At 34.4% G+C, this 15388-nt stretch overlaps 1 protein-coding gene across 1 annotated transcript; it reads left to right on the forward strand.

Moving 5' to 3' along the window:
- Positions 1-2676: 2676 nt before the first annotated feature.
- agt (O-6-alkylguanine-DNA alkyltransferase) lies at positions 2677-15051 on the forward strand. Its single transcript, XM_069845379.1, has 4 exons — positions 2677-2958; positions 4823-4974; positions 8858-8956; positions 9213-15051. The coding sequence occupies exons 1-4, from the start codon at positions 2819-2821 to the stop codon at positions 9407-9409; spliced, it is 588 nt and encodes a 195-aa protein (XP_069701480.1). The 5' UTR covers positions 2677-2818; the 3' UTR covers positions 9410-15051.
- The last annotated feature ends 337 nt before the right edge of the window (positions 15052-15388 follow it).

Below are 15388 nucleotides of genomic sequence, written 5' to 3' on the forward strand. Positions count from 1 at the left end.
TGAAGAATTCAGTGGGTTTGTTGACTAAATTGGATAATCTTGTGTGTTGAGATGTCGAAAAAGCCGCAATGGCTTCATAACTTCATTTCCCAGAACAGCAGCACAAATAACACATTGAGGTCGTGGCAATTGAAACCAAATTTCAAGTATCCATGTACTTGACGAGTGAACACAGACCTTTTCTTCTGTGTGCGGACAGTTTTCCCCTCCTTTTTCTTATCCTGGAGCTTACTCTGTGGACTTGAGGTGGATGCATCACTAGTTGCGTCACAACTTCAGTACGAAATTTCTGAATATCAAATTTAAGCGAAGTCCAGTATATTTTATTCATATTAATATCTGTATGCCTACTAAAGTTTAAAATTATTTCGTTCAGTTTTGAGAATGGGATTCACCGCCTATTGTTGTAATCAGCTTGCAGGCAATTTTTGTGACTGGTAATAAACAGCAGTATTACCTATCTCGAATGTTGAAATATTTCTAAGTCTGTAAAAATTCCCGATCATTCGAAAATAAGTGGCTTGCCCACTTGCTACACAGATGTTATCTAGTTAGATTTTAGAATTCATAGTTTAGGATCTGCACTTTTCGACACAATCACGAAAATTGTTCTCCTTAGAATATTTCTGCTATAAAATGTTATTCGTGAAAAATGCTTAGAAAGGGAAAATGATACAATTCCAGGAGAATATCTCGCAGCCTGGTACTGGGCAGTGGCCCAGTGGTTGAGAAACACTGGTCTAAGGCATCATGATTATGTAAAACTGGTGTAATTTCTTCAGAAATTGCAAATGGTTTACTGTAAACAGTAGACCCCACACTATGAGTATTTATGTCTGAAATCTGAACTTTTCTCATCTTGCATAAAGTACATATTAAGGAAGAGTGATTGGATCATTTAGTTGGTAAGTTGTATCCTTTTACCAGTTGAATCATTTAGTTGTTAAGTGGTATCCTTTTACCAGTGTTTGAACTTTGTTTATCGGTCTAATTTAATTTGGATGGATTCCATTGAAAATTTTATTTTGGAATGTGATGATTTGTGTATAGTTATAACTGATTTTCATCTTTTAATGTGTGTGTGTATCTAGGATTGTTTAAAAAAATATTATATTGACTATGAATACATAATGAGCACTGGTTTGAGTCCTCACGAGGAAAGATATTTTCTCATGAAATTTCGGCCATTGTATGGGGCTGGTGCCCACCCAGCATTTCCAGCATTATGATGAAATTGGGGAGCTAGTAAGTAATGAAATCCGGTTTTGTATGCCAGCTATACTGGCTGGGAGGATCATTACACTGACCACACATCACTCCTATATTGATTGAATGATCATTCACTTCTCCATATGGACGTCAGGTCACCAGTCAACTGACCTTGGCCCTCCACGTGCTTTATACATACTCTCCTCCCTGCATACATATAAAATATGCTAAAATTTGACAACTGGCGTGACAGTAGCGCTCCAGCGGCAGGCAAGTTAAATGTGTGTAAAATACATATGAAAACACAGCAGAGAAATGATATTGATATTTTTATGCCATATAGTAACTGTATATGGCTCTTACATTGTGGACGAAAAATGCTATATTGCCAGATTTCTGCGAGCAGAAGCAAAAGTTCACTGAAACCACTGCCATGGATAAATATATAATATATTAAAATGAATATGTATTCATCCCATCCTCTGATTAAGGTTCTGGCCTTCTGACACTCGCGATGTGCAGTACGGGAACAACGTTTCTTTCGAGGGGGTAGCAGTAGAAGGGAAGGTCGGGTGTATGTCTACCGAGTGGTACTTTTTGGTATCGTTTGTGAGGTTCAGACTTGTCTTCGGACAGTTGATTAAACAACAATATATAATCAATAAATCATCCATGCCACTGTCTGTTGAAACTCGTGTAATGAAAAGGATGTGTAGAGTTTTTTTTTTATACACACAAGCTGCATCTATACGGTTCAATTTTCTATGCGCGTACGCATGCAATTTGGGAAGAATATCGAAAAAATCAAGTTTAAAAAACGCGCTCAATTAAGAAGCATGAAGGTTTTGTGTCTACATTGTGCGCCGTTTTGAACGTCATGTTCACTACATACATATATATATATATATTTTTTATTTATTTATTAAACATCAATCTTGCATGCATTGCTTGAACGTCTGAATTTGAAAGAAAAGAATCGTGTAGCGAATGTTGCGGTATACAGCATTTAGTTGACAAGGTTGGCAATTCTGATTGTGGTTCTGATCTCAGTGTTGCCAATGGGACGGAAATTCCAAAAGTGACGGAATTTCAACATGGACGGGAAAAGAATGGCTTTGACGGGTGACGGATTTTCTGGCGGAATTTACTATTTACATCGTCTTTTGACTTTTTTAGCTGCTATCATTTTAATTGTTTAATTTTTGGGGGATTTTACTTTTTATTTGAACAGCCCTGTCTGTGCCGTACCATGTTAAAGAATTCTCTGTATCAGATTTCTTCGTAATCAAGTCAGAGATTGACAAATTATTATTTTAATCAAGATTGCTAAGTAAGTTGTGTTAAATTTCCTTTTTTTTTTTGTATATAGATATATTGAGTGGGTATTTTTTATTTTGACGGATTCTGACGGATTTCTAGGTGTTAGGCTAACGGGGATACAATTTACATGTTGGCAACACTGTCTGATCCTGATCATTCTGGCGGCAAGTCTACATGTTTCAACTTGTCAAAATTGAGAGGAACGAAAGTCGGAAAAGATTGTACTGATTGTAGTTTGGCAAAAAAGTTTCAAAGGAAACGTTTAATTTGTTTATTTGGAATTACTAGAATGGTGTGCGTCAAATCTGTTGATGTATTTAATTTGATATCTCCAATAGGAGAAATGGTTTTAAAAGTTTGTCCGCAAGGTTTGCATTGTCTGTCGCAATATGATTACATAAGTGATGAAAATTTTGAACCCCAGAAAAAGTAAGTACAAAAAATGAAGAGAAAACGATATGTAAGATATCTGGCTAGTGTCATATTATTAGTCCACAGTTGCCAATTTGTGTTAGACCTAACCTGCATTATACGGCATTTAACGGTTTTGGGCTTGTGTGAATAGAATTGAAGTATATGCAGTTGAAACTGATGCTGAATTTTTTGTTTCTTGCTGCTTTTCCCCTTTATGTTTTATTTTTATTACTAATCATACAGATAATAGCAATTGAGTTGTGTGTTCGAAGATGTAAGTAACATCAACTAATTATCATTGGTCAACAATGATTTTGTTAAATGTACAGTGTCTGCTATTTCTTATGCAATGTCATCTGCTGATTCCAAAAATGAAGTCAGAATTTTTCTAGCACCCACCATTTTTTTTTTTTTTTTTGTAATTTTATAAAAATTGATTTATTTTTATTGCTATAGGCCTATACAGTCCTTAAGTCATAACACATTGCCCTATGAATGTAAACCTCAAAATCTTCAACACAGTTGCTCTGGACACATCTAGCTCGTTTCTTAAACGACGAGTCGATGCTTGACTTCTTTCGATGGCTTCTCGGATCTTGCCGCAGTCTGTTCGGGCTGGGCAGGTCGACCGGAACATTGAGCATCAGCGACATTACCTATCCTCTGAAATTTGTTGACCAAGAGTCTGATAGTTGCTCGTTTTGGCGCCAGGTATGGAATTTACGTCTAAATTCCTCTTGCACCTGTGCATTAAGTTAAATGGCACAATCGAGCACCGACAACAGCCACCCATTCTTCAGTAGTCAACATAATAGTATAGCAGTCTGAAATGAAAACCAAATTCCAACGTTAACTCGAAAATGGATCGAGATTTTATAGTCACCCATATAGTTTACACTTATTCACACTTTCACTTTAAATGCATTGTACAATACAGTGTAGTATGTACCTTCTCACTTGCAACTTGGAGACTGATTCACTAACCTTGACATTTGACACGAACCTAGGGTTACCATGAGAAGAAATTCTATAGGAGGACATGGAATCTAAAATAAGTGGACATTGCTGAAAAAGGAGGACTTTTTAAAAATTGGTACCGTATGAACAAAATTAAAGATAAAAACAATAGCTCACCTTAGTCAGTTTTCTCACTAGTTGCTGGATCAGTATTACATCTGTACCCTACTTATCGGTGGAGCCCACTTTCACAGGACATGTCCTTGAAATTATATTTCACCATGATGATACCTCTGACTGTCTCCGTTAGCATGCGACTTCGTTCTTTTGTCCATTGAGCAGATATTAGGGAAAATACTCCCTTTATGTGCTCCAGCTTCAACTATTCAAATTCTTTCATAGGTTTTCACCATTTGTTTAGATATTCTATGCATATCGCGCATTATTCAATATTCATATTATTTCTAGTTGAAATGCCGAACATTTCAATTTTTTTTTAAAGTGCCTGCTGGACAGGATAAAATTATTAAAAAATTTAAAAAGAGGACATGTCCTCCTTTTGCCGGACGAATGGTAATCTTACACGAACCTGTACGAACACATGTATGCTTGCATCATTGCCTCTGCCAGCCCACCATTCCCTGCTGTGAGTGCATCAGCAGCACACAGTGAAAATGCCATAGCTCCTGTCCATACCACATCTGATTGTTCTGTATTATTGAATGATGTTAAAACTGATATTCTAATCTGGGTGTGGTACCACCATACAGGTGCATTGATGAAATGGCACTAAAAATACATAGATAGGCTACTATCTACATGATATAATACTAATTAATTTTTTTTGACAGTCACTCTAGGATTGTGCAACATTTTCAAATAGTCTAATTAGACTAATGTACTGTATATTCTAATTTTTCAGTCAAGAAGTAGTTCTGACTGGAAAAAACTCAGAAAATAAAGCTGTGCAGAAACATGTTGAGAGCTGTATCAACTGGTTGAAGGTTTACTTTAATGATGTGGGAAGTATTAAGACAGTGCCCATTCCGGACATATGCGTTGCTTCGGAAATAGGTGGGTTACTCTTATGTGGTAATTTTTATATTTCATTAACATTTAAACGTAATTGAAGGATTTAAAGAGAAGTGTATAGCAAAGAAACGAAGTTGGGACCGACTCTAAGAGTACAGGTAAGTTAAGTTTTTAAAAATTGTGCTTCAGACCTACGATCACATATGGATATCCAATTTGGGGTGGTGCAACACATTTTCATTTAATTAAATTGCAAATTTTTACGATCAGCTGTTAATGGGTCTTGGTAGCTACATAAGAAACAGTCAGTTACACTGTGATCTTCAGATTCAACCAATAAAAGAACACTTTAAAAACTTTCTCATAATTTTTTCCTTCAGTTTAGCCTATCCCTTGCTCCTCCTACTGAAATCCTCAGTCTTGGTCAGAACTTTCCCTTTTCGCATCCATAACAAAATGCCATCACACACATTCATCATCAATTTTGCAAATTCCTACTGTAACATTTAATTTTGAATGGGTCATTCTTTTGTAGTTTTTCTCCTAAATGTCAATTAATTTAGCAGTCTTCATAATTTAATCATTATTTAAACCTTTGAATATGATGCCTACATTTATGTAGGATACGGAATAGGGGTACTCTTTGGCTTTATTCTCAGAATTATGTTCATTGAAACATAACTGTAAGACGTGTAGAGCTGGTAAGCAAAGTAAAGTGGGAAAAAAAAGAAAAACTGTTGCCGTAATGTGCAAGAAATCTTGGCCAACTGTACAAAGAAGTTTGAGAAATAATCACAGTCTAGTATATACAGTCAGGATGCTTAAGTTGTTGAGAATACTAGGAACAATAGACTGTGCCGGTAATATTTCGCATTGTCTGTAATGAGGCGATAGTAGCGATCCTAGTGGTTAGCAACTATCTATTGATGCATATTCCCTATGTATTAAGCTTCGTGACTTTATATACTAGACTGTGAAGTAATCATGCTGAATTAAAATATTAATGTAAGTGTGAAGGTCACATGTGAAAATTGATGAATTGGAAGTTCGGGAAAAGAAAGTATGTCTTCCCATAAAGGGAATTGTGTCGAAGGCCATTAATTCTCGTTTCCGCTCCCCCTCCCCCAAAAGAATTTTTTTTTTTTTTTTTCAAGTAAAAAATACTCTTCTTTATTTGCTGATCAAATGCATTACTCATTTGAACTTTGTGTTTTGTAACAACATCTACTAGTCCACCACTGTGAAGTCATGGTGAGCATGTCTGATCATGAAACAAGCAGGCCAGATTCAGATCCTGGTTGGGGTTTTTTCCCAGATTTCCCTCAACCAAATGAAGCAGAATTGCTAGGTAACTTTCGGTGTTGGACCTCGTATTCATTTCACCATCATTAATTTTCAAATGTCATTGTATCATTATCATAACCTGGTTTAAGTTCACAGTTAAGTGTGCTGTATTTGTACAAAAGTACGGCTGTTCAGCAAAAAAATCATTCACAGAACAGGAGTGGTAAGCAATAAGCCTCAGGCTGTGGTGCAAGTCTTTGGGTCCCTCCTCTGTAAAAAAAAAAATAAAATAAAATAATATCCACTAAGCTAACCATCATTACATAACTAGCTTTTTGTTACTAAAACAGATTAATAATTTGAAACCATGTGCCACTCCTTCCCCATTCAGTGCTTATTTTTCCTCTGGCTCGACATGGAATGGTCACTAATGCCAGAGCAGTTTGCTTACCTTTATTTTAGAGTCTAGCCTGAAGCTGTTCTTGCTATTAGATTCATTGTCGTATTTCACGATTATAGCTTTTAATAGCCTAGTTTGATGTAATTTTTAGGGTATTGTCAGCCATTTTTTTTTGTAACAAACACCTCGTACTAAAAAAAAATCATCCTGGTGTAAAAATAAAATGGTAATATGTAGTAAAATGTCTAAATAGCTCATATCTTAATGTGTTGACAGAATTTTTGTGAAGCATTAATTTTTCATATAAAATAAAGTAAAATCATGTGTTACATACTTGTTACATCAGTTACAAATCCATGTTATATTTATTACAGAAAATACCATAATATTTTTTAATTAAAATAAACATTTATTAAACTTGTCAACACACATAGTTAATGCCATTCTTCAAGTACCAGTAAAGAATTTTTAAAATACTGATATTCATAAAGATTAACAGATTTTTAAGATAATATAAAACGGAGTGTTGTGGTACGTGATATTTTTGTCACAACCATTATAGCACAAAAAATGGCAATAAAATGAAAATCTTCAGAGCAGTAATGATGAAAATTCCCATGAGTCTAACAAGGGAACCATCCCAGGTCGTGTAGCTTGAATTTAATGAAAATTCATATTTAAATTGATTTTTGTTTGTTAAGTAACGTGGTAATGTCGTTCATTTCACTTTTCTCTCGTTTACGAAATATAGTGACTTGAAAATCGATGTTACTTATGCTGCTTCTTGCACGCACTCAGATTCTCATAGTTCTGCGACACCTTATCACAGCTCCCACATTAATGATCTATGTATTTTCTTTTTCTCTTAACTGACATTAATAGAATACTCTTGCTGAAATAGAAATTCAATTTGAATTTAAATTATATATTAACTTTGTGACTTACCTTAAATATGTGTGGTTTCGTAATGAAGTGGTCGGAACAAAGAGCCTTTAAACAGTACAAACATTTTATATAGGCTGGTTTTTCACTCTCTTCTGTAACATACACACACTGTTTCCAACATGCAACATTGTTGCAAGAACGTTATCAAACTTTCTCACATATTTCTTCGTCACATCCACACCTCTGCCATGCGTATATTAGCATGTCTTTGAGGACAGGTGGATGAAATTGAATGCAATGTCATTATGAAGTCCCTATCGTGCAATGTATCTGGAATGTTTTCACAGATAATTTTATCCCTGAAATACTCTTCTAGCCTTCTAATTACAATTTTATATTGTCTAAAAAAATACATATCCAAGGGTTGCAAAAATCTTTGTAGTTTTTGGAGGTATAATTTGTGTTTTAATCGTCTTATTATGTAAAGTATTGTTTACTCCTTCAAAAGTAAATATAATGTCATCTATGTGACCACTCCAGGAATCCAGAAATAGTAGTGTGCCTTTCTTAATATCTGGAAAAAAATACATCTCTTAACCATCTTCTCACGTGATTTTTTTTGTCAGTTTACCAGAAGTACTTGCATGGACAACAACATTAAATGGCTAATCATTGTCTATACGTTGTTTTACTTCAGGCCCAAATTTCCCTTTCGGTTCTTGAAAGCATAGTATGTACAGTCGTGTTCCTAGACTTCCAGCTGCATACCTGTGGATTTGGATGGTGTATGAATGAGTGGAAGATGCCATGGATTGCACTACTACTTTATTAATGTGAGTTTAGAGAAAATAAATTGACTAGAGCATTAACGCATGAGTTGTGATACGGTGTCGTGGAACTATGAGGATCTGAGTGCGTAAGAATCGGTGTAAGTAGCAACGATTTTCAAGTGAGTATATTTCGTAAATGAGGAAAAAGCGAAATGAACAACTATCACCATGTTTCGTAACGAACGAAAATTAGCTTAAATATGCATTTTCATTTAAGCTACACGACTTGGGATGGATCCCTTATAAGAAAGACCACAAGGCGACAAGGTAAGAATGGAACGTCCAAACCTGTGTACATGTCATATCCACTACAAAAGAATGGCTGTTTTATATCCTGTTTGGAATGCTATTCCAAAACTTTTATTTTTATATGTAAAAATTATAATTTAATTGAAAACAAATTGGACAATTTTTGTGAAAAGCACATTGCACACATTTCTGAAAAAGAAACTATAAGCTTGCTGTCCATGAAATGCATTAAATCTTTATCGTCAATGATATGATATATAAATATGTAAAATTTCAGGTTCATTTCAAGAAAGAGTCTGGATTGCATTGGCAAAAAATGTTGGACCTGGAGAGACTGTATCATATGGAGGATTGGCAAAATTAGTGAATAGTCCAGGTTTGTTATATTCATTCTTTCTTTAACTAAAAGCAAGAAAAAAATTTTACATTTTGAGTGTATTTTTGGACCTATTCCTTTTCCGTAGTAATTCAAGAGGAATAGTCAATATTTTTGGGGATGGTAGTAGGGACTATTCTGAATAAAAAAAGCAGTTCATTTAAATATATGTACAATTTTTAATGGGTGTGGAGACAAACTGTGTGAATGTTATGTATAACATGATACAAGTAACAACTTTCCATCTGTTATATAGGTGCGTCACAAGCAGTTGGCAATGCAATGGCTGCAAACCCTATACAGATCATAGTTCCTTGCCATCGTGTCATACGTAGCGATGGTTCAATGGGACTTTATTCCAGGGGTAAAAAGAACACTGTGAAGAACTGGCTGCTGGAACATGAAGGCCTGAAAATTGTTAATAAGAAAGTTTTGATACAGGGCTTCAAGTAATAACTTCCTTACATTATTATTCTACAGTGCACAGTGGACTAAAATCGAATTCTAGAATGGAAAAAGTTATATTATGAGAATAAATGTCATACTTATACTACTGTGACATTGGAATGTCCTTGCCCTGGCAGGAATATGTTTGAAATGGTAAGAGCAGCTGACCAGAACAAAGTACAATCAGTTATCACCTGTTTCAACCACAGTCCTCTCTAGTGTGGTTCCAACTTCAACCAAGAGTCTTTCTTACAAGTCTACATGAAGTTGAAAATTTTATTAAAATTAATGCCTTTCTCACTACTTCTCTTAAATTAATTTTATAGTTTTCTGAACCGTGGAATTGAAACATTATTGCTTATTTAAGTGGAAATGCGTACTGTAGGTTTATTTTCCGTGTATATTCGTTGTATTGAAACCTCAGTACTAATAAAAGAGTGTCAATAATCATAGTTCACAGTGTAAAAATGACTGTTGAAGACACTAGGACATTAACTAAGTTAAACAAATGTAATAATCATCAGTTTTAGTAGCAGGTTCTTTTATATACATTAGGAATTCCTAAGGTAGACTTATCGATTGTGTGAGAAAGAACATACTGTCAAAAAATTCGAAATCAGATTAAGAATTTTTCCTGATAGAATTGACTTTAGCTCACTGTCCAGTCTTATTGGCACATATTTGGCTCTAAATATGTTTCTTCTCCAGGACTTGAAATTAAATGATCAAGTATTTTCTCTTCTTATTTTTGTGGTTAGGTATGTAGTCATATCAAATACTTTATCATATGTTTTCGAAATGTTGCAAACAAATTCTTCTGTGCTTGTTTTAAGTATTTTCAAATATAACTACAACTACTGGTTGAATATAGTGTAGAGAAACTGTATTGTGGCACTCCAGCCCTTCGTCAATATGCTCACAGATTTCAATGCTTTTGGTGATGTGCAGCTTGAACTAGTGAATGTAAATGAAATCAACTTCATGAGAGCGAACATATACAAAGAAACGAAATGAAGAGTAGAATACAACTGGAATTATCTGTTAGTTTGAAAGGGATTGTTTCAATAATTAAAAAAAAAATGTTATTTTGTTATTTTTTAAGTTTCTTTAACGGGCGAAATGTGCACGAAATAGTTTTTTTTTGTGAAATATTCACCGAAATCAAACCATTTTAATCATCGAAATCAGGGTAAAATAATCACAATAAAATCACACCCCTACTAATGAGCATGATCAAGTAAATAGAAGGCTGGCAACCAAACTGCTGAAAACATCCCACGGGATCACCAGAGTTTGTGTGCAACCTAAGAAGCTACTACTACTGCTACTTTGACATACCATATACTATTAATTTAAAATGTTACTAAGTTAAATATAAGCAGTTAAAACATAAACATCGTTTACTTTTCCAATTTAAGATGTAAGATGCTGAAACTACCTGCCTTCTTGTTCCAAATATTTGTTTAAAAATTAATGCATCACTTACTGCAGTTCCTGTTTTCAAATGGAGAATGTAGTTTTGTAGTTTGTCTAGTGTATGTGAATTTTATTATTTTCGTTCACTTCGTCTGTTTAGATTTCCCCAGAGATAAAATTTACAAAGTATTTGGTTGGGGAATCAAGAGGACCACATTTTCTTATTGATAATTCTTTCCTCGAATATTTTATGAAGTTCCTCCATAGAACAGTTGATATGTGATGTTGCAGAATCTGAAAATATTGCCTCCATTTATCAGTGTTGGGTGAGTATAAATTATGTTTCAGCTGCTTATGTTTAGTCATATTTTATATTAATAATTTGTAATGTATTGAATTACTGACACTACTACGTACATATCACTGATAGCAAGCTCTCTGTTTAACTGGAAACTTGACTGTGGGCAGTTTGGTCGAGATCTGGGTCAAAGTAGAGCATCCATCGGCCACTGAACGAATATTGCACACTTTTGTCACTGCAATTTGCTGCTATAAACCAATTTTCAATACTTTTATCACAACCACAACACATTTAAAATCTTACTGTGCCATATACAGGGTGTTTCCGAGGTGGTGTTACAAACTTTCAGGGATGATGGCGAAGGGCACATGTATCAATTTGAGATAAGGAACCATGGTCCAGAAATAACTGAGTCGAAAGTTATAAGCAAAAATAGTAGTGTGGAAATGGAATTGCAATTTGGCACCATGTGCCCTCCTTCCCTTAACCTTTGGAACAGTCGTGGAAAGATGGTATGGGCCGGATGTCTCCTATGTGGGTACTTGGCCCGATACAATCTGTGAGCTTGTCTACTGTTCCCATTGGCTCATCCGTATTCGAAGATCAGGTCTGCTTATTCTGCTCTCGTGTATGACTCCATTTCACTAGGACTGATCAACTGGACACTGCAACTTGTACACATACACTGCTGTCTACAGATGTGCATATCAGGACCGACCACGTCCCGTTACACATTACGCTATCTGCATTGCTTTAGTGTAGTTTCCTGTCCCCATCCCTCAGATAGCGCACTGAATAGAATACTGTAAGTAGACAACGTAAACAACATCAGATGAATACAGTATGTGTAAGATGTACAGATAAATACACATAAATAAGGTGTACAGAGGAATAAAATTATTTCATTTCCACACACTGTTTTTGCTTGTAACTTTCGACGCGGTCATTTCTGGACCAGAGTTCCTTATCTCAAATTGATACATGTGCCCTACGTCATCATCCCTGAAAGTTTGTAACACCACCTCGGAAACACCCTGTATGGAGAATTATTACTATACTAACACATTTAGTATATCACGAAACATGTAAAATGTAATTATTATGAAAGTCGCCTTTGCTTCTTCTTAAAATTAGTAGTATTAGTATGATCCATTTCCACTAGATGGAAACTGACACAATTGGCAGAGCCGGCAATACATGAAAACTAATTCATACTAAGTGTGAGGAATGTTACTACAGGTGTGTAGTATTATGTGACAGGTTAGGTTAGGTTTGATTAGGTGTGTAGTATTATGAGAAAGGTTAGGTAAAGTTTTATTAGGTGTGTATAGTGTTACTATGTTGGCAACACTGAAACCCACTGTTACATTAAAGAAATATGGCGGTATTCTTTGTTCATGCACGACGATTTTCGTATATAAGTAAGGTACGTATAGGGCCGTTTGGGCGGGCTTACAGCTCTCCCAGTGACCACATCAATTATCTACTCCTCAATACTTTAAATCCAAGACATTTTGAAGGTATTTTATAAAGTTCCTGCAGTGGCCGGGACATAAGTAACATTCACCAAGATCTGGGTTGTTGCATTGCGGCTTCTCTACAATTTTCTCAGCCATTACTTCCATAGGATGAAACTGAAATATTCAATATAGTAATAGAGACATTATTATGACGTGATGCGAGAAAATGGTGGATGACACATGGCTCACTGCTAGCATGTTTCCGGTGAGCGTGTAACAATTTTTTTTGGCACTTCTACAATACATAACAGTACTAACAATAAGTGTCCAATAATTTGGACTTACCATGCTCACAGTCATTGCTGAAAATGACCCCCAATCATTCACCAATCTCATTTAATTTTTCTTCTGTAAGAACACTAGTTTTCTGTTTAATTTTCGATTGTTCATTGAGCCTATTTACTTAAATCTTTTAACGAGTCTTCTAATTTTTTCGGCAGAAGGCAGAGGTCTGTTTGGAAACTTTATTCGAAATTTACGTCTTGTTTTCGCACACGACCTTCTGCCTTTTATGTACATATTGTACATATACACAATAATCACTAAACTTTATACACTAACTTTGTACACTTGAAGAATCTAGACTTTTGTAATACGACTTGTGACTACAGTGAATGCCATATGGCGACTATGCCACACCTCTAGCAGCCCGCGCATCTCAGACCTTGCTGCCAGTAACCCACTGTTTTCTCGCATCACATCATAATGTCTCTGTATCACTGTGGAATATTGTGAAAATAGTGCAGTGGGATCACAAACATGGTGTAAGCAACTTTCCAGTGATTTCCTTCTTTCTTTTAATACAAAAATGGTTTCGTCCTTTATTTCATTTAGAATCATACTAGACTCTTACCATAGACATACAGAAATAGCCCATATAAATTTGAATAATACTATTATTCTAGGTATATTTTATCGAGTAATTCAACACATTCAAATATAATATTCAGGGATAGACAAATCCTAGCCATCAGATCGGCATGACACTTAAAAGTTTTTATGTGACACCTAAGTTTTTTTTTTTTTTTTTTTTTTTTTTTCAGAGTTCAGAATTGTTTAAGACTTCGATTTCTTTTATGTCACTATTCCTAATACATAATGTTAACAAAAACAGTTGTAGGAAGAAGTTCGAGTGAGTAATATATTTTTTGGACCATCATGTTTTTTTTTTTTTTTTTTTTTTTTTGCCATTGTTGTTTACATCCTTCGTAAGTTGACAATACCACACATTCTCTGGTTGCTGTGCAAACAAAGGAAATCATAGTGCTGTTATAACTACTTCTTACTGCACTAGCAGAGCCTTTATTTATAAAAATACGTATTTTCGTATCTTTTAGACTTTTTCGGTATTAACTTAGCTCAAGTGCTTCTTCAATCGCTTCATCCACTAAATTCTCTACCAATTCTTTTGCCATAATCTTTAAATGATTATATAACTTCTAAGGAAACTCGTATGTTAATCAGATCAATACAAATTTAATTACCGAAAACAACAAAAAATGTTTACACTGAAATAAAAAAACCTATATACTGTCTTGGCAACAATGCTCAAACTTTCTTATTGGAGAAATATTTACTTAGCAGACAAATTTATGCATTATTAAAAATTAAAAACAAATTTATTTAAGTGACAATCGTCAAAAAAAAAAAAATTGTGTACAATACACATACGTTAAGTGCTTAACAATCTTGTAAATTGAAAAAACTCGGCTTCACTTCATTTTTCAAACTGTTTCCTCGATTCTTTTATAATCCACTTACTACACTTGTATCGCAATATATTATTATTAATGAATTATAATAGTGTTTAATATACGGTATTTTAGTAAATGTATCTTTATCTTAGACCAAATAGTTTTCTCATTGCATTTTTTGGATAAAATCTGGTGGCTCCTGAAAAAAGGGGGCTGGTGCCTGAAAACTTTGGAGTTTTGTCTATCCCTGATAATATTAGGCCTATATATCATACTGTGAGAATCAGAATTAATTGCTTTGTAAACCTTTGTAAACTTTTCGTTCAATACAAAACAACACAAGTTCATACTAAAACTTTATTTATGTAGTGTTACTTTTGTTTCTATTTAGTTCGTTAGTTTATTTTTAATAATCTCTCTCGATGTTACATTACAACGTTTTAGTAGTCGTACTTACATTCCTTTAGCTTTAATAGCTCGACCACTCATTAACAGTTTTTCTTTTTCTTTGTAAATTGAAATGTACATATCTCTGACAAATGAGTGCATCATACAATAATGCTACTACATGAAGTACCTTACATGTATTATTTAGGTACAGTGTTTTTAGAGCAATGTAATTGCATTTTATTTTCTTTGTAAATGTTTTATAGAGCAATGTAATTGCATTTTGTTTCCTTTATAAATGTTCAGTAAAGACATGTAATTTGTAGATAATGTGTACTAATTAAAATATTAGCCTGACTGCTTTCCCTTTCAGTTACCCTTTTCCAAGGATCAATTTAATGAATTGATTAATGATCTGAGAATTAGCTTATAGTTCTTGGTAGAAATTTTATTATTAATCGATTGAAAGTTAACTTGTCAAAACAAGGATTGCTGTGTTTATATTAGCTTCAAGACTAGTGCTTATCCCGCCAACCAAGAATCATACATTCACGGGGTTTGGACAGTCTTCTTCAATAAAAATAGCTCTTTCTCATGACATTATCAAAAATTTCCTATAAGTAATAAATTTTGTGCACGTGAAGAAAAAAAAATAAGAAGGCTTTGC

Source organism: Periplaneta americana, chromosome 14 (assembly GCF_040183065.1).
Source record: "Periplaneta americana isolate PAMFEO1 chromosome 14, P.americana_PAMFEO1_priV1, whole genome shotgun sequence".
Taxonomy (NCBI): domain Eukaryota; kingdom Metazoa; phylum Arthropoda; class Insecta; order Blattodea; family Blattidae; genus Periplaneta; species Periplaneta americana.

Bases quoted from the DNA above. Each gene is read 5' to 3' on its own strand.
- agt (XM_069845379.1), top strand. From the start codon at position 2,819: ATGGTGTGCGTCAAATCTGTTGATGTATTTAATTTGATATCTCCAATA. The intron at 2,959-4,822 runs GTAAGTACAAAA...CTAATTTTTCAG, and splicing joins AATTTTGAACCCCAGAAAAA to TCAAGAAGTAGTTCTGACTG. The intron at 4,975-8,857 runs GTGGGTTACTCT...GTAAAATTTCAG, and splicing joins ATGCGTTGCTTCGGAAATAG to GTTCATTTCAAGAAAGAGTC.